Source organism: Gymnoscopelus braueri (genome assembly GCF_963280865.1).
Source record: "Gymnoscopelus braueri genome assembly, chromosome: 3".
In the NCBI taxonomy this organism is placed as follows: Eukaryota; Metazoa; Chordata; class Actinopteri; order Myctophiformes; family Myctophidae; genus Gymnoscopelus; species Gymnoscopelus braueri.
The window spans coordinates 952,943-970,943 of record NC_137612.1 but is presented as its reverse complement, the minus strand read 5'-3'; the positions used below and the strand labels follow the sequence as shown (position 1 = coordinate 970,943).

The following is an 18,001-nucleotide window of genomic DNA, read 5'->3' as shown; positions in this document are numbered from 1 at the left end:
ACCTGTAAGTGTCTTTGTGTGGGTGGACCTGTAAGTGTCTTTGTGTGGGTGGACCTGTAAGTGTCTTTGTGTGGGTGGACCTGTAAGTCTCTTTGTGTGGGTGGACCTGTAAGTGTCTTTGTGTGGGTGGACCTGTAAGGTTCTTTGTGTGGGTGGACCTGTAAGTGTCTTTGTGTGGGTGGACCTGTAAGTCTCTATGTGTGGGTGGACCTGTAAGTGTCTTTGTGTGGGTGGACCTGTAAGTGTCTTTGTGTGGGTGGACCTGTAAGGTTCTTTGTGTGGGTGGACCTGTAAGGTTCTTTGTGTGGGTGGACCTGTAAGTGTCTTTGTGTGGGTGGACCTGTAAGTGTCTTTGTGTGGGTGGACCTGTAAGTCTCTATGTGTGGGTGGACCTGTAAGTGTCTTTGTGTGGGTGGACCTGTAAGTCTCTTTGTGTGGGTGGACCTGTAAGTCTTTGTGTGGGTGGACCTGTAAGTCTCTTTGTGTGGGTGGACCTGTAAGTGTCTTTGTGTGGGTGGACCTGTAAGTGTCTTTGTGTGGGTGGACCTGTAAGTGTCTTTGTTAACTCTTTAAAATATATAAATATACTCCATATTTTATACGTTAGCTATTCAAACATAGCAGATGTACAAGCCCACAGCGCTGTACCTCTGCTATTATTGAAACAAATACAAATATATTCTTGAAAGTATAATGTATACTTATCTACATACCCTGGCTGACCGAGGACCAGACGGGGGGATTATTAGTAAAATAGTGTATATAATGAAGCTGGATTGTTTTCCTTCACAGCTGAAGAAGAGCGGCAAAGAGCCCAAAGCCGGGGCGGAGCTGGTTCTGGGAGGAACCGCCCACAGAACCAAGGTGATGCTTCATTCTGCATGACATGTATTATGGAAAACTGACAATCTACAAGCTCACAACGCATCGCGATGCGTCGCGGTGTGAGCTTGTAGATTGGCTATTTTAGGCTGCGTGACACCACCGTACTATGAAGTATAACATAAGAGGTTCATTAAGGTGTGAATAAACCGTCCTTGACCTTTTGACCTGTCTCTGTGTAGATGTGCGATCGCTCCGTCTCCCCTCAGTGGAGCCAGGCTTTCTACTTCCTGGTTCGTGACCCTAAACATGAGAATCTCATTGTAAAGGTAAATACTGTATTAGTTTATTATTTCATTTACAATGCCCTTAATGTTACACTGATTCTTGGGGGCAGCCTATGGAGTCCTATGGTTAAAGGTATAGTTCACCTTTTTTTCTATCGATTAGTCACTCCATGGAGACACAAAGAGTCTCCTTTGTGTCTCCTACCGGAACCGCTGCCTACCGGCAATAATTAGATGACTGCTGGTCATCACATTATTGTCTTAGGAATGAGACAAAAACTATAAAACATCCATGAATTCAAGTCTCCATGGGGTGACTAATACATAGAAAAAAAGTACTTGTTTTGGTGAACTATCCCTTAAGTCCTTGTATTGTATTGTGTATAACAGTTGTCCAGTGACCATCCTCTGGGGTCCTATAGTTAAGTCCTTGTATTGTATTGTGTATAACAGTTGTCCAGTGGATGGGACCATCCTCTGGGGTCCTATAGTTAAGTCCTTGTCTTGTATTGTGTATAACAGTTGTCCAGTGCATGGGACCATCCTCTGGGGTCCTATAGTTAAGTCCTTGTATTGTATTGTGTATAACAGTTGTCCAGTGCATGGGACCATCCTCTGGGGTCCTATAGTTAAGTCCTTGTATTGTATTGTGTATAACAGTTGTCCAGTGCATGGGACCATCCTCTGGGGTCCTATAGTTAAGTCCTTGTATGGTATTGTGTATAACAGTTGTCCAGTGCATGGGACCATCCTCTGGGGTCCTATAGTTAAGTCCTTGTATTGTATTGTGTATAACAGTTGTCCAGTGGATGGGACCATCCTCTGGGGTCCCTGGTGCTTCCGGTCAGAGAGCTGCTGGTAGAACCTCAGCTGGTCCTGGACCAGTGGTTCCATCTGGATGGAGCCTCACCAGACAGTCAGATCCTGCTGAGGACACAGCTTAAGGTGAGAAAGAGCAACAGAAGAGAGGAGGAGAAAACATGGCTATGTGAGAACATCTGTGGCAGAGGTTCTCTGTGTCGAAATGACACACACACACACACACACACACACACACACACACACACACACACACACACACACACACACACACACACACACACACACACACACACACACACTTAATCATTTATTGGTCACAAATATTACAAGGTGCTGTAAACAATGTACAGTCAGCAAATCATGGACACATACCCCCAGGGGCGGCCATAGCTGAGTGGTTAGTGAGCCCGCCTAGGGAGCCAGAGGCCCTGGTTGCCCACGATTCCAGGCCACGCCAGCATATGTGTCGATAAAATGAAATTTGTCCCTGAGCAAGACTCTTAACCCCTAATTGCTCACAGGCCCTCATTGGAAACAAGCCCGCAAGGACTTTCATGAACGTCCTGTTAAAAGGAATTATCCTTATCCTATCCCACAGCCTTCAGGAGTACAAATAAATCTTCGCCATATTTGGCGGATACCGATAATAGAAGAGATCCCACATAATTTTGCAAGTCGTTTAGCTGCTTTTTTTGGCATCCCAAGTTGTTGGAAGCCTCTTACATCCAACCTATGTACATGTCCTAGGCTCCCAAAGATAAACACAAGTAGATTGCACCTATAGCTTAGCTCTGTGATGGTATGGAGGAGCGGCTGGTATTTAATGACTTTGGTCATAAAAGCTTCCTCTAAGCTACAGTCAAAGGTGCAGCCACTTCTATAATGGAAACTGATCTGTTTCCTTCATTGGCAACAACAACATCTGGTGTATTAGCAGAGAGATGGTGTATTAGCAGAGAGATGGTGTATTAGCAGACAGATGGTGTATTAGCAGACAGATGGTGTATTAGCAGAGAGATGGTGTATTAGCAGAGAGATGGTGTATTAGCAGAGAGATGGTGTATTAGCAGAGAGATGGTGTATTAGCAGACAGATGGTGTATTAGCAGAGAGATGGTGTATTAGCAGAGAGATGGTGTATTAGCAGAGAGATGGTGTATTAGCAGAGAGATGGTGTATTAGCAGAGAGATGGTGTATTAGCAGACAGATGGTGTATTAGCAGACAGATGGTGTATTAGCAGACAGATGGTGTATTAGCAGAGAGATGGTGTATTAGCAGAGAGATGGTGTATTAGCAGAGAGATGGTGTATTAGCAGACAGATGGTGTATTAGCAGACAGATGGTGTATTAGCAGAGAGATGGTGTATTAGCAGAGAGATGGTGTATTAGCAGACAGATGGTGTATTAGCAGACAGATGGTGTATTAGCAGACAGATGGTGTATTAGCAGACAGATGGTGTATTAGCAGAGAGATGGTGTATTAGCAGAGAGATGGTGTATTAGCAGACAGATGGTGTATTAGCAGACAGATGGTGTATTAGCAGACAGATGGTGTATTAGCAGACAGATGGTGTATTAGCAGAGAGATGGTGTATTAGCAGACAGATGGTGTATTAGCAGAGAGATGGTGTATTAGCAGAGAGATGGTGTATTAGCAGACAGATGGTGTATTAGCAGACAGATGGTGTATTAGCAGACAGATGGTGTATTAGCAGACAGATGGTGTATTAGCAGACAGATGGTGTATTAGCAGAGAGATGGTGTATTAGCAGACAGATGGTGTATTAGCAGAGAGATGGTGTATTAGCAGAGAGATGTGCAGAGATGTCAGGGTTTTCACTACAGAGTTGAAACAGGGAAGGTTTGACACAGGAATGTTTGTACATTCTCACTGACGGTGTAAAAGGTGTCCTTAGTCATGAGATCAACTATTCTGTGGTGGCGTGCTGTGTAAAGCCCTTTATAGGCATAGCAGCCGTTCAGAATGTGTGACATGGTTTCTGTAGCTAGTCCTGTGGTGTGATGCAGACAATGAGGTACATGATGGGTGGAGGGAAACCAGAGGGAAAGGTTGAGTCTGGTGGGAAGGATCTGTAACCTGGCTTCTACTGTAAAGGTGATAATGTCCTCATTGAGAGCAGTGTTCCTTAGAAATGAATGTGAAACAGAGTGATCAGCAGAGAGAAGACAAGCACGTTTTCCCTGAAGTTTAAGTCCAGTCCAGTGTTGTTGTTTCTGATGTTGAAACAGGTCCAGCAGGGTCTGCCGAGTCCACACACACCAACACTAGATAAAGTCACCCCTTGGAGATTTAAATTCATGGATATTATTATTTTGTTTTTGTCTCATTCCTAAGCCAATAATTTAATGACCGGCAGCGGTGCCGGTAGGAGACACAAAGAGTCTCCTTTGTGTCTCCTACCGGAACCGCTGGTCATCAAATTATTTTCTTAGGAATGAGACAAAAACAAAAAAATAATATCCATGAATTCAAGTCTTCACAAAAAAATCAATTTTTTTTTCTATGGATGGACTGTCCCTTTAAGAGTTTACTTAAAGAGGTATCTCCATACCTCCATTCCTCTGACCACTCTGGTGCCGTTGTCCAAGCAAACTGTTAAAATAAATAAATAATAAAATAAATCAAACACAAGGAAATACCCGTCACCTTTCCTTTAGCCAATGGAAGAATAAAACTAAACAAATTGACTTTTATTTCTGAGTGCGACCCTTGAGTTTTACTTAAAGGTAGGGTAAGTGATTTGCGTTGGTTAAAATAATTGTCAAATAGCTCTATATTCTGATAGTACTCATTGCTATAGAGTGTTTGTTCAGTATTAGGAGTCTCCTTGTCTCTCCACCTCTTTATTAAACAGAAAATGCATTTTCGTTTCAGTTTCATTTCCAATTTTATCCAACCAGGACAGAGAACTCAATCAGAATACAGATTAAACAAGTGAAATTGGAAGTGATGACACTAAGAAATTAGCATGCAAAATTGGAACTGGAACACTATACAAATTAAGCTTAAAAATGGGTACTTTCTCCTGATTGGCTGAGATTTTGACACCTACCGAAAAATGTATTTTCTGTTTATTAAAGAGCTGGAGAGACAGGGAGACATCTGTTACTGAACAAACACTCTATAGCAATGATTACTATCAGAATATAATATTTTAACCTTTTAACAAAATACTTTTTGTTTTAACCAAAAAATATCACTTACCCTACCTTTAAGTAGCCGTGTAATAAGCGGGATAATTGATGGCGTTCCGGTCGTTGTTTAGACATTCAGAATCATTAAACACCTCTTTCATCATCCTGTTGGGGGTTATTCCTCAACAACGACCGGCGCGCCGTCAATTATCCCTTTGCATAATGGAAGCCTTTGTTATTGCGTTAATACAAATATTTTAATTAATACCTGGCAGAGAATGTGTTAAAAAAAACTGCCTCATGATGATGTCACTGGTAGGCGAGTTTCTGAAGTATCCACAGCCCTCCTCTGAGACACTGAGAGAAACACTAGAAATAAATGATACCATTTTATAACGAGCCTTAGTGAGGACCAATTAGATAGGTTGAAAATGGGTGAAGTGGTCCTTTATGAGTTTTGGCATAATGAACCAGGATTGTGTGTTTTGAACAGATTCTGGATTCCAAGATGGTGGAGATGATGGGAACAGACTCTCTGCCCTGCGCTGCCTCTGGTGGTGGATCAGCCAACGGACAGGTGAAGCTGTCTGTCTCCTATTGGTCAGAGGAGGGTCAGCTGGTCATCACTGTCCATGGCTGCAGGTCTGCCAACATAACAAACACTCTTTAACTCTTTAACTGCCAGTGTTAAAACATTGTCTATACCATACATGGGCAACTGGTGGCCTGGGGGCCACATGCGGCCCCCACCTTCACTTAAAGGAGAAATCCGGACATTTTAAGTGTTATCTTTGGTGTGTAGTTACTCACTCACCGAGTTAGGAAGTGGCGTTGAGTTTTTCCAGCGATTCCCCTGTCTCTGAGTCTGGTCGACCCTAGCCTGAGGCTACGAGCTCAATCGATGGTCTTGAAGGGCGGATCCAAACACAGCCGCCCGGATTTGTGCGTGGCTTCCTATTGCTTCACCAATCTATGTCCCCGCCTCCCCTCCCCTCCCCTCCCCCCCCCGGCCTGTGCACGGAGCACGCTGACGTCACCAAATTTAGAGCGACGCCCCTCTGCACTCTGATTGGTTAGGAGATAACAAGGTCTAAGACCATCGTTCCTGCATGGCTCCCCCAGGCTTTTTTTCTTTTGTAACAAAAAAAAAAAGCACGGGTTTGCGAGGCTAGGTCGACCCCCACCATTGGCATAGTGGGAGGCGTGTGTCTTAGTGAAAATCGCCTAATTCCACAGCTCCAAACTTCTTTTTTTTCCCACAAATCCTCCTCATGGTGTCTCCTGATACTTTCACATGCACTGTTTATCACTCACGAGCTGGCGTTCATGGTCAGCGACGTGAATGTTTTCCTCTCGCGTGAAATCTCGCGTCTCGCGAGATTTCCCGAGGAGCACAGTGAGCCGAGGACGTGAAAAACTCAACGCCACTTCCTAACTCGGTGAGTGAGTAACTACACACCAAAGATAACACTTAAAATGTCCGGATTTCTCCTTTAATGGGACCTCAGGTTAATATCATAATAATGATATATTATTGATTTCAGCTGTTATGATTCCTAACATGCAAACATGACCCGCTTTAATGACTTCAGTCTATATTAGTAGCTTAATGACTAGTATTACATTTCTATTGTCTTTTTTATGTCCAATGTATTTAAGTTCATGAAGTTAACATAAGTATAACTAAATGCATTTGAAATTGAATAACATTTTTAATTTTCAGTTTTCCAATTCAAACATAGCAAAATATGTATAAATCAGGATGAAATACGGAGGTAACCCCTGCTCTATAACTTTCCAGAGTTCCAAGAAGGTTTCAAGTAGGTTACTGTAGGTTATAGTTACTGTTGCTGCTAAACAGCAACACACTAAACAAACACTTTGTTGCCTTTGAAGGAGTTTTATGCTGAGCATGTGAGGGTGCCTAACCTCTAACCTGTGTGTGTGTGTGTGTGTGTGTGTGTGTGTGTGTGTGTGTGTGTGTGTGTGTGTGTGTGTGTGTGTGTGTGTGTGTGTAGGGGTCTACCCTCTCAGGGTAAAGATGGAGTAGACAGCTACGTGTCTCTCATGCTGCTGCCAGACAAAAGCAAGGCGACCAAGAAGAAGACGTCTGTGAAGAAGAGAGACGTCAACCCAGAGTACAACGAAAAGTAACTGATATACTGTATATATAATATATATATAACACTGATATACTGTATATATAATATATATATAACACTGATATACTGTATATACTGTTTATAGCATTGTGAAGAAGGGAGACGTCAACCCAGAGTCAGAGACGTGCTGGGCCCGTAATTCAGCCTGTGAATCACATAGATAGAGGGCCATAAGGTGTGAATCACATAGATAGAGGGCCATAAGGTGTGAATCACATAGATAGAGGGCCATAAGGTGTGAATCACATAGATAGAGGGCCATAAGGTGTGAATCACATAGATAGAGGGCCATAAGGTGTGTGAATCACATAGATAGAGGGCCATAAGGTGTGAATCACATAGATAGAGGGCCATAAGGTGTGAATCACATAGATAGAGGGCCATAAGGTGTGAATCACATAGATAGAGGGCCATAAGGTGTGTGAATCACATAGATAGAGGGCCATAAGGTGTGTGAATCACATAGATAGAGGGCCATAAGGTGTGAATCACATAGATAGAGGGCCATAAGGTGTGTGAATCACATAGATAGAGGGCCATAAGGTGTGTGAATCACATAGATAGAGGGCCATAAGGTGTGAATCACATAGATAGAGGGCCATAAGGTGTGTGAATCACATAGATAGAGGGCCATAAGGTGTGAATCACATAGATAGAGGGCCATAAGGTGTGAATCACATAGATAGAGGGCCATAAGGTGTGAATCACATAGATAGAGGGCCATAAGGTGTGTGAATCACATAGATAGAGGGCCATAAGGTGATTTGTTTCTTCTCCGGCCGCACGGCGAGGTCCCAAATACTAACTGATGAGCGGTACATTTTTATTGATAATACAAATATAAATGTCATTTTTATTTATGATAAAAATATACAATTTCTGTATTTATTATATAAATATACAATTGAAAATATACAATAATGATAAAATACTGGCGGTAATGGAAAGAAGAGTTAGGTTTTGGGTCTAGTCTTAGACAGGTTCAATAGCTTATCATTTAGTCCAGGGGTCTTCAACGTTTTCAGGCCAAGGACCCCCTAGCTGAGAGAGAGATGAAGCAGGGACCCCCCTCTTTATTGTATAAAATTGTGTTTCAGATAAACTTTTGCTGCTCTTTTTTCCCTCTACACCTATAACCCTTTGCCAAAAACAGCAGATCTACAAGCTCACAACGCCTCGCAGCGCGAGGCGTTGTGAGCTTGTAGATCTGCTGTTTTTGGCTAAAGTTCTCCTCAGAAAAGGGATGCTAGGGTTGAAGTGGTTAATGTAAAAGGAAAAAATCCTATCACACAAATATTTGGCGGACCCCCTATAGTAACTCTGAGGACCCACTAGGGGTCTCGGACCCCCTGTTTGAAGACCCCTGATTTAGTACCTTCAACCTCCCTCCTTCACATGGTAAACTGTCCTCTAAGTGTGTTCACCCTCTCTCATGTGTTTGTGCTGAACATGGAAGATCTACAAGCACATCAACACGTCGAGTCAGCGACGCGTTATGGGCTTGTAGATCAGCTGTAATATGATTGGGTGGAACTCCTGGGCCCGCTCTGTGGGCCGGTGCTACTCAAGGATTGGCCATTTCAGATGAGAGACAAGCCAGTTGGCCAATTACATTATAGTTATATTTACTATAATGTAACATTTTTTTTGAGTGGTGTCAACCACTCCTACATTTGACCGTGTGTGTCTGACCGTCCGTATGTTTGCGGACAGCCTCAACATGTTTGTGTCTGGCCTCAACAGCTGCAGCTGATTGCAGCATAAAGTTGCAACAACCAGTTACACTAATTAAACACAAACAGGAGTGCAACACATGCGCATAAGGAACTCATCAAAGGCACCACTCACTTCACACTGGGTGTGATTTTTTTTTTTTAAATAAACGTCCGGCCTGGTTCGGCCTGGAATGGAGCGGCCGTTCAGGAATTGTCCCAGTGGCCAGCACGTCCCTGCCCAGAGTACAACGAGAAGTCACTGATATACTACCCTGCATCACTGTGGTGTAAAGGTCCTTACACACCGGGGCGATTTTTTCGTGCGAATAATACGCTTTTTTTTAAAACCTTATAAATTCAATGCAAGCGTACATGGCGCGAAAAAGCGGAAAAGCGAAGCGAAAAAGCGTCTTTTAATTATTCGGAACGAGTCCGAATTTTGCGTATATTCGCCACATTCGCCGGTGTGTAAGGACCTTTACCCTTGAAAAATACTTCACCCAAAACATGACTTGTTTTTGGGAGAAGTATCCCTTTAAAGATCCACCCTTCCTTTTGAAGCTTACCCTGTGTCTTGCACTCTTCATATCTCTAAAGCATGAATATAGTGACGTTATATCTATAAAACTATAAAATCAGGTTTTCAGACGATAGCGCTCACAGAAGTGAACTGAACTAGCCTGGTTCCAGACCATAGGCCCCGCCCACTCTCTGAGTGGACTGCCTCTTGGTCTGCTGTTGGACTTTCTTTGATACCAAAAAAGTGCCGTCCAATGAGAGTCGGAGGTGGGGGTGGGTCTAACGACAAGCCAATCAGCGAATATCTGCTAAAACGAGGTGTGCGATGACGTCAGATGTAGGCGGATCAGTGGATCTCTTGTGATTGGTTTAGGGAAATTCGAATCCTCCTCCCCCTTGTAATCGCCGACACTGCAGCCAATGTCAGACTGAAGCTCCACACAGCTTCAGGCTGAGAACCAGGCTGTAACTGAACGGCAACAGGAACCTAAACTAAATGCACGACAAGGTCCTGCAGATTCCTGCTCTACAACATCAGGAGGATTCGCCCCTTCCTCACGGAGAAGGCAGCCCAGGTGCTCATCCAGGCTCTCGTCATCTCCCGCCTGGACTACTGCAACTCCCTCCTTGCTGGTGCCCCGGCGTCTGCCATCAGACCTCTGGAGCTTGTTCAGAAAGCTGCGGCTCGTCTGGTGTTCAACCGCCCCAAGTTCTCCCACACAACCATCCTTCTCCGTTCTCTACACTGGCTCCCCGTAGCGGCTCGCATCCAGTTCAAAACCCTGGTGCTAGCCTATAGGGCAGTGAAAGGAACAGCTCCTTCTTACCTCCGGGCTATGGTCGATGCCTACACCCCTGCCCGACCACTTCGGTCTGCCACCTCGGGGCAACTGATTGCCTCGTCACTCAAGGGTCCTTCTGGCCGATCCACACGGTCACGACTCTTTTCTGTTCTGGCCCCACAGTGGTGGAATGAACTTCCCACTGATGTTAGGACAGCAGAGTCACTGCCCATATTTCGCCGCAGACTGAAAACCCACCTCTTCAGGAAACACTACCCTTCCTCTCTGCCTGACCTACTTGTTGTTAACTAGTTGTACGAACGCTTGTTTTCTATTGCTGTATTGTTTATTGGATTATTGGATTGTTTATTGGATCTTGTTTAGTCGATACACTTATTTGTTTTAGCTCATGCTCATTTGATTTAGCTATTTTGTCTCATCTGTTTAAGGAAATAGGTAGCTGATATATTGCACTTTTACCTTAGCGCTAGGTATACTCTTGGTTGCTTGTTTTTGCAGAAAATGCACTTCAGACTTCTGGTGATTAGTAGTTTTCGTTCCCTACCTATGTTGAATACACTTATTGTAAGTCGCTTTGGATAAAAGCGTCTGCTAAATGACTGTAATGTAATGTAATGTACTTAATTAGCAGTTTGCAAAAAAAAAAGCACCAGAAAGTACAGTTCAACACAAGGTCAGTTAAGAGGATTTAAAACCCAAGAAAGCCTATGGCTTGTTTCCATTGGGGTCCTTTGTACTCAATTCATAGAGCGACGGTGCCATTTCACGTCAGCCTGAGGCATGCGCTCCGTTCCGTACGCCCGTTGACGTTTAAATGACTCATGTTGACCTCATTGTTCTTTTTTTTTAAAACCACAGGTTCGAGTTCAGTGTGTCTATGGAGGACGCCCGGCACAGGAACCTCAGTGTGTCTGTGAAGAACAGCTCCGCCTCCTTCAGGAGCCGCGATGTCATTGGACAGGTCGGTACTGTTATGACCCTGGCCTAGGGGGACCAGGGAACACAACAAAAAGACAGGGGAGACGCAGTTTACAAAGAATATAGTGTTTATTTAAGTAACCAAAATGAACAAATAGATAAATGAACAGATGAGGTGTGGAAATCAGTAAAGTCAGTAGTGTATTGCGTGTATGCATGAGTGGATTGTGTGGTGTGTGTGAGTGTTGAAGGTGTGAACATAAAGTGGAAACAAGGAGGTGTAGGTTGGGTGAGGAGCTAAATCAAATGAACTGAAGGAGAGAAGGAGGACTGGGGAGGCAGGCTTTTATAGGGCGTCGACACCCGGGCCCAGGTGTACGCCAATTTGGCTGATTGCCAACATGTCACTGCTCCCCAAGTCCTATAGGAACCAATGAAAACACAAATGAATACAAAGCTATAAACCATAACCATATAACCTAAGAGTGATACATTATCATACTACTGTATACAGGGAACCGTCACACCCCCCCCCATAAAGACGGGGTCCCAAAGGGATCACCGGTATCCAAGTTACAAAAAATATATATACTACCTATCTACTATACCAAACCTCTACTCCAATGGCCGCCCGCACCCTGTCACAGACCTCCACCCCAGCAACCGGATCCAAGGAAGCATTTAAGGGGTGAAAGACAGAGGCAAGAGGAGGACCTACGGAGATAATCAGGCCCTCAGTCATGAGGAGCCCGTGATAACGCATCGGCCACCACGTTCTCCGTCCCTTTAACATGACGGATGTCCAAAGTATAGGACTGCAGGAACAGTGACCACCTTATCAACCTCTGGTTTGGACACTGCAGAGAATTCAGGAAAGTCAGGGGGTTATGGTCAGTATAGATAACAACGGGGGTACTACCGCCCACATAAACGTCAAAATGTTGTAAAGCTAAAATCAAAGCCAATCCTTCCTTTTCTATGACTGAGTAATTTAGATGGTAAGAGTTGAATTTCTTGGAATAAAAGCTAACAGGCTTATCTATTCCTAGATTGTCCTCCTGCATCAGTACGGCCCCCGCCCCCACATGACTGGCATCAGTGTAGATTTTAAATGGCCTGTCTAAACGTGGAGCTGCCAGAACAGGAGCGGTACACAAGAGCAATTTAGCCTGCTCAAACGCTTCCTGGCAAGCGGGTGACCAGACAAACTGTGCCTTAGCCTTAAGTAGGTTGGTGAGAGGCACCACAACTGTCGCAAAATTCCTACAGAAACTACGATAGTAACCTATTAAACCAAGATAGCGCATGAGCTCTTTCTTTGTAGTTGGAACCGGATACTGCTCAACAGCATGAACCTTGGCACCAACCGGACACACTTGGCCCTGCCCAACCACTCGACCGAGGTAGGTCACTGTCGCCCTTGCAAACTCACACTTGGCAAGATTGACAGTGAGCCTTGCCTCCCTCAAGCGGTTGAACAGTTCCCGAATGCGTTCCATATGAACCTCCCATGTGTCTGAATAGACAACTACATCGTCCAAATACACTGCACACCCCGGCATATCCCAAATCACTTGATTCATAAGCCGCTGAAAGGTAGCAGGCGCATTTCGAAGTCCGAAAGGCATGACCTTGTATGAATAAAGACCATTAGGCGTTATAAAAGCGGCTATCTCACGCGCTCGCGCTGACAGAGGCACCTGCCAGTATCCCTTCAATAGATCGAATTTACTCACGAACTTCGCGGAGCCCACCTGATCGATGCAATCATCCATTCTAGGAAGTGGAAAAGAGTCAGGTTTAGTGACATTATTCACTTTACGGAAATCAGAACAAAAACGAAATGTTCCGTCTGACTTGGGAACCAATATACAAGGTGAAGCCCAACTAGATGCACATGGCTCTGCAATGCCATTTGTTAGCATGTAATTGACCTCTGCTTCCAAATATTGACGCTTATCCGCATTCACCCTGTATCCCGGATTAAACCTGAAAGTTCCCTGCGGCCTGTGGCAGGCAAATGAGTCAATAGTGTATCGAGGCACGCAAGCGCTTCTGAATTTTTCTTCTTTATGGGGGGGGGGTGTGACGGTTCCCTGTATGATATTATAGTATGTTATGTCACTCTTAGGTTATATGGTTTCTTTGTATTCATTTGTTTCTCTCATTGGTTCCTAGGACTTGGGGAGCAGTGAGCTGAGTTGGCAATCAGCCAAATTGGCGTGCACCTGGGCCCGGGTGTCCACGCCCTATAAAAGCCTGCCTCCCCAGTCCTCTTTCTCTCCTTCAGTTCATTTGCTTTAGCTCCTCATCCCAGCTACACCTCTTCCTCCCACCTTTATGTTTACACCTTCAACACTCACACACACTACACAATCCACTCATGCATACACACATTACACTACTGACTTTACTGATTTCCACACCTCATCTGTTCATTTATGATATATTTGTTCATTTTGATTACTTTAATAAACACTATATTCTTTGTAAATTGCGTCTCCCCTGTATTTTTGGTGTTCCCTGGTCCCCCTAGGCCAGGGTCATAACAAAATGGTAAAGTCAGTAGTGTAATGCGTGTATGCATGAGTGGATTGTGTGGTGTGTGTGAGTGTTGAAGGTGTGAACATAAGGTGGAAACAAGGAGGTGTAGGTTGGGTGAGGAGCTAAAACAAATGAACTGAAGGAGAGAAAGAGGACTGGGGAGGCAGGCTTTTATAGGGCGTGGACACCCGGGCCCAGGTGCACGCCAATTTGGCTGATTGCCAACTCAGCTCACTGCTCCCCAAGTCCTAGGAACCAATGAGAACACAAATGAATACAAAGAAACCATATAACCTAACAACCGTGACATAACATACTAATATCATACAGGGAACCGTCACACCCCCCCCCCATAAAGACGGGGTCCCTAAGGGATCACCGGCATCCAATTTACAATAAATATACTACCCATCTCCTATACCAAACCTCTACTCCAATGGCCGCGCGCACCCTGTCACAGACCTCCACCCCAGCAACCGGATCCAAGGAAGCATTTAAGGGGTGAAAGACAGAGGCAAGACGAGGACCTACGGAGATAATCAGGCCCTCAGTCATGAGGAGCCCGTGATAACGCATCGGCCACCACGTTCTCCGTCCCTTTAACATGACGGATGTCCAAAGTATAGGACTGCAGGAACAGTGACCACCTTATCAACCTCTGGTTTGGACACTGCAGAGAATTCAGAAAAGTCAGGGGGTTATGGTCAGTATATATAACAACGGGGGTACTACCGCCCACATAAACGTCAAAATGTTGTAAAGCTAAAATCAAAGCCAATCCTTCCTTTTCTATGACTGAGTAATTTAGCTGGTAAGAGTTGAATTTCTTGGAATAAAAGCTAACAGGCTTATCTATTCCTAAATTGTCCTCCTGCATCAGTACGGCTCATTAGTTCTTTTTGTTGGTCGAATGTCAACCCTGGCATTGCTACAGGTAAAGGCACCGCCTTTGCCGCCTCTATCTGGATAGGTGAAATCTTTTCTGGCTCTTCATATTCCTTTAACAAATCAGTTTCAAATAAATGTACTCTTAACACTGCCACTAAGGTCTCCTTTAATTTCTTGTCACCTGCCTCAATTTTTATCTTAAAATGCTCTGCTATTTTAAGTAACTGGTCTTTGGTGCACTGAAGTAATAGTTCCTCCGAAGGAGAACCCAAAAATGCCTCTAGGGTACACATCCTAGCTAATGTGCGCTAAGTTAGCCCCCCAGCTGGTAAACAAAACAAAATACAAGTGCCCCTCTGCTCTATATAATCCCCAAACTAACTCCACCCGTCTTCATGCCGGTTTGCGGAAGGTATTTACGCACTGAAGGCCACCGCAAAGGCCTAGCTCATACCAAGGGGTAGGAAAAGCAACCAGTAGCTGGCGACCTACGTCCAGCCCTTAGCTGTGCCCCCGAGACGGAATGTGCACGCACCGGTACACACCCGCTACAGCCGCACCTTGCACCTAAACCACCCCCCGGCCTAACCCTGCGACCTAATCTTTTAACCCAGTAACTAAATCGCACCTAACAGGGACACTCATAATAATACTGAAACCAAAAACCAGCCAGGTAACTTTTTTTTTTTTTTCCTTCAACTTAGCAGCACAAATACCAGGAAAAAACTCCCCCCCCGTAGCAACTTAATCAAATCTGTAAATTATCAAAATCTAAACAGATTAAATTCAAAATCTAAACAGATTAAATTCAAACCAAAGAAATTAACTGCATCTCCCAAAGAAAGTCCAGACAAAAACAAGCGTGTAACATCGCTTTGTCTCTACTCACCGGACCGTTGAACCAAATGGACCAGGGAATCCCCGGATTGATTCCCAAATGACACTCCTTTCAAAAAACCACGGCGCAAACGAGCCCTTAATCAACTGCCAATTTGGCCAATTGACACCTGCGTCGCAGCAAACAAATGCAGAAGAGCGAGTCACTTGACTCACCAAACTTACTGCACACTCAAAAGTTTTACGGAACGAGCCCCCATTTTGTTATGACCCTGGCCTAGGGGGACCAGGGAACACAACAAAAAGACAGGGGAGACGCAGTTTACAAAGAATATAGTGTTTATTTAAGTAACCAAAATGAACAAATAGATAAATGAACAGATGAGGTGTGGAAATCAGTAAAGTCAGTAGTGTATTGCGTGTATGCATGAGTGGATTGTTTGGTGTGTGTGAGTGTTGAAGGTGTGAACATAAAGTGGAAACAAGGAGGTGTAGGTTGGGTGAGGAGCTAAATCAAATGAACTGAAGGAGAGAAGGAGGACTGGGGAGGCAGGCTTTTATAGGGCGTCGACACCCGGGCCCAGGTGTACGCCAATTTGGCTGATTGCCAACATGTCACTGCTCCCCAAGTCCTATAGGAACCAATGAAAACACAAATGAATACAAAGCTATAAACCATAACCATATAACCTAAGAGTGATACATTATCATACTACTGTATACAGGGAACCGTCACAGGTACACTCTGACATGTAATGAGTTTATTATGTCTCTGTTGCCGGGCAGAAACCAACTATGTCCAAAATATTAACCTTTCAGGAAATGAAAAAATGGTGTTTGTATGCTAACATTTATGTGCAGATAGAGCTGTATAATACATGTATTGTGTTTTATATTATAACATTTATGTGCAGATAGAGCTGTATAATACATGTATTGTGTTTTATATTCATGTAGGTGCAGATAGAGCTGTCTCAGATAGATCTGCGGTCAGGTGTTACAGAGTGGTGAGTTGAGACACTTTTACACACAGACACTGATTGATTGATTGATTGATTGATTGATTGATTGATTGAAATTTTTATTAGGCAAAAGAATGTAAAACAACACAGTTACATTTATAATGCTTTTGTCTAAAAGGTCCGGCCAAAAAAGTCCTTGCGGACTTGTTTCCGTTGGGGTCCTTGAGTTAATTTCATAGACATATATAGTAGCAACCAAACAGTTCAAAAATCAACATGAAAATACAGATAATACAGAAAAAATACCACTATGTACAAAAAAAGAAGAAGCATGGAAAAAATAAAATACAAAATAAATGTAAAAAAAAAGGGGGGGGGAAGCATGGAAAAATAAAAATTATATACAAAAAAAAAGCATGAGGAAATACAAAATATGTACAAATACTCTGTCTGTTTGATTTTGGCACAATCTGTACAACATCTGGAATAGTTTCATAATACATTTTAACGGCATAAATCTTCATCTCATGGGGGTCTTTTCCTGATGTGTACAGGACGTCATGAGATAGCACACTGCAGTAAGAGCACATTATTGCTCTATATCACCCCTGTCATGGCAACTCTCCACTGGCTTCCTGTCGTTTTTAGAATTGATTTTAAGATACTTTTATTAACTTTTAAAGCCCGAAATGGTCTGGCCCCCCGGTACATCACAGCCCTGGTGCCTCGCTCTGATCCACCCCGCAGCCTGAGATCCTCAGAGGAGGCCCCCCTTCCAGGTCCCTCCGACATGCCTAGTAACAAAGGGTGATCGGGCTTCTGCTGTCCAAGGACCTAGGCTGTGGAACGCCCTCCCCTTTAATTCTCTGACATCTTTTAAATCAGTTCTAAAGACACATCTGTTCAGGAAAGCCTTCCCCTAGGTCACCTCATCTACCATAAGTATGCTGCGTATGTCTGTATCTGTTTGTTTGTCCATGTGGGCAACAAGACCATAGTTTTTTATTTATTTTTTATTATTACAGGGGGGTCCGGGACCCCTAGAGGGTCCTCAGTGTTACTACAGAGTGGTCCGCCAAATCTTTGTGTGGTGGGGAACATTAGCCTAAAATAGCCGATCTACAAGCTCACAACGGCGTTGCGGTCAAGTTGACTAAATATTGAGGGTTTTAAAGGTTAACTATATGAAAATACATAAAGGGATAGTTCACACCCCATGGACACTTGAATTCATGGAGATCATCAAATTATTGGCTTAGGAATGAGACAAAAACTAAATCACTGAGGGTTATACTGTGTGGTTTCACAAATGTCAACGAGGTCATCGCGACCTCGTTGACATTAATTGTCTGCCTCTGAAAATAGCACTTAAGGTCCTTACACACCGGCGAATATGCGAATATACGCAAAATTCGGACTCGTTCCGAATAATTAAAAGACGCTTTTTCGCTTCGCGAAACTGATGTGGACGCTTGCATTGACTTTATAAGGTTTTTTAAAAAAAAGTATTTATTCGCATGAAGAATTCGCCCCGGTGTGTAAGGACCTTTAGTCTCGACCAAAAA

General features: G+C 43.9%; 1 protein-coding gene across 1 annotated transcript in view; it reads left to right on the top strand.

Annotated features, from left to right (window-relative positions):
- Window positions 1–18,001, top strand: part of LOC308080170 (uncharacterized protein) — a 104,889-nt gene that overhangs the window by 83,095 nt on the left and 3,793 nt on the right. Inside the window, exons 46-52 of the mRNA XM_080421946.1 lie at window positions 793–864; window positions 1,065–1,151; window positions 1,908–2,054; window positions 5,582–5,730; window positions 7,107–7,238; window positions 11,146–11,248; window positions 16,432–16,481. Coding sequence (XP_080278072.1) covers window positions 793–864; window positions 1,065–1,151; window positions 1,908–2,054; window positions 5,582–5,730; window positions 7,107–7,238; window positions 11,146–11,248; window positions 16,432–16,481 — 740 coding nt within the window. The remainder of the gene's footprint in view (window positions 1–792; window positions 865–1,064; window positions 1,152–1,907; window positions 2,055–5,581; window positions 5,731–7,106; window positions 7,239–11,145; window positions 11,249–16,431; window positions 16,482–18,001) is intronic.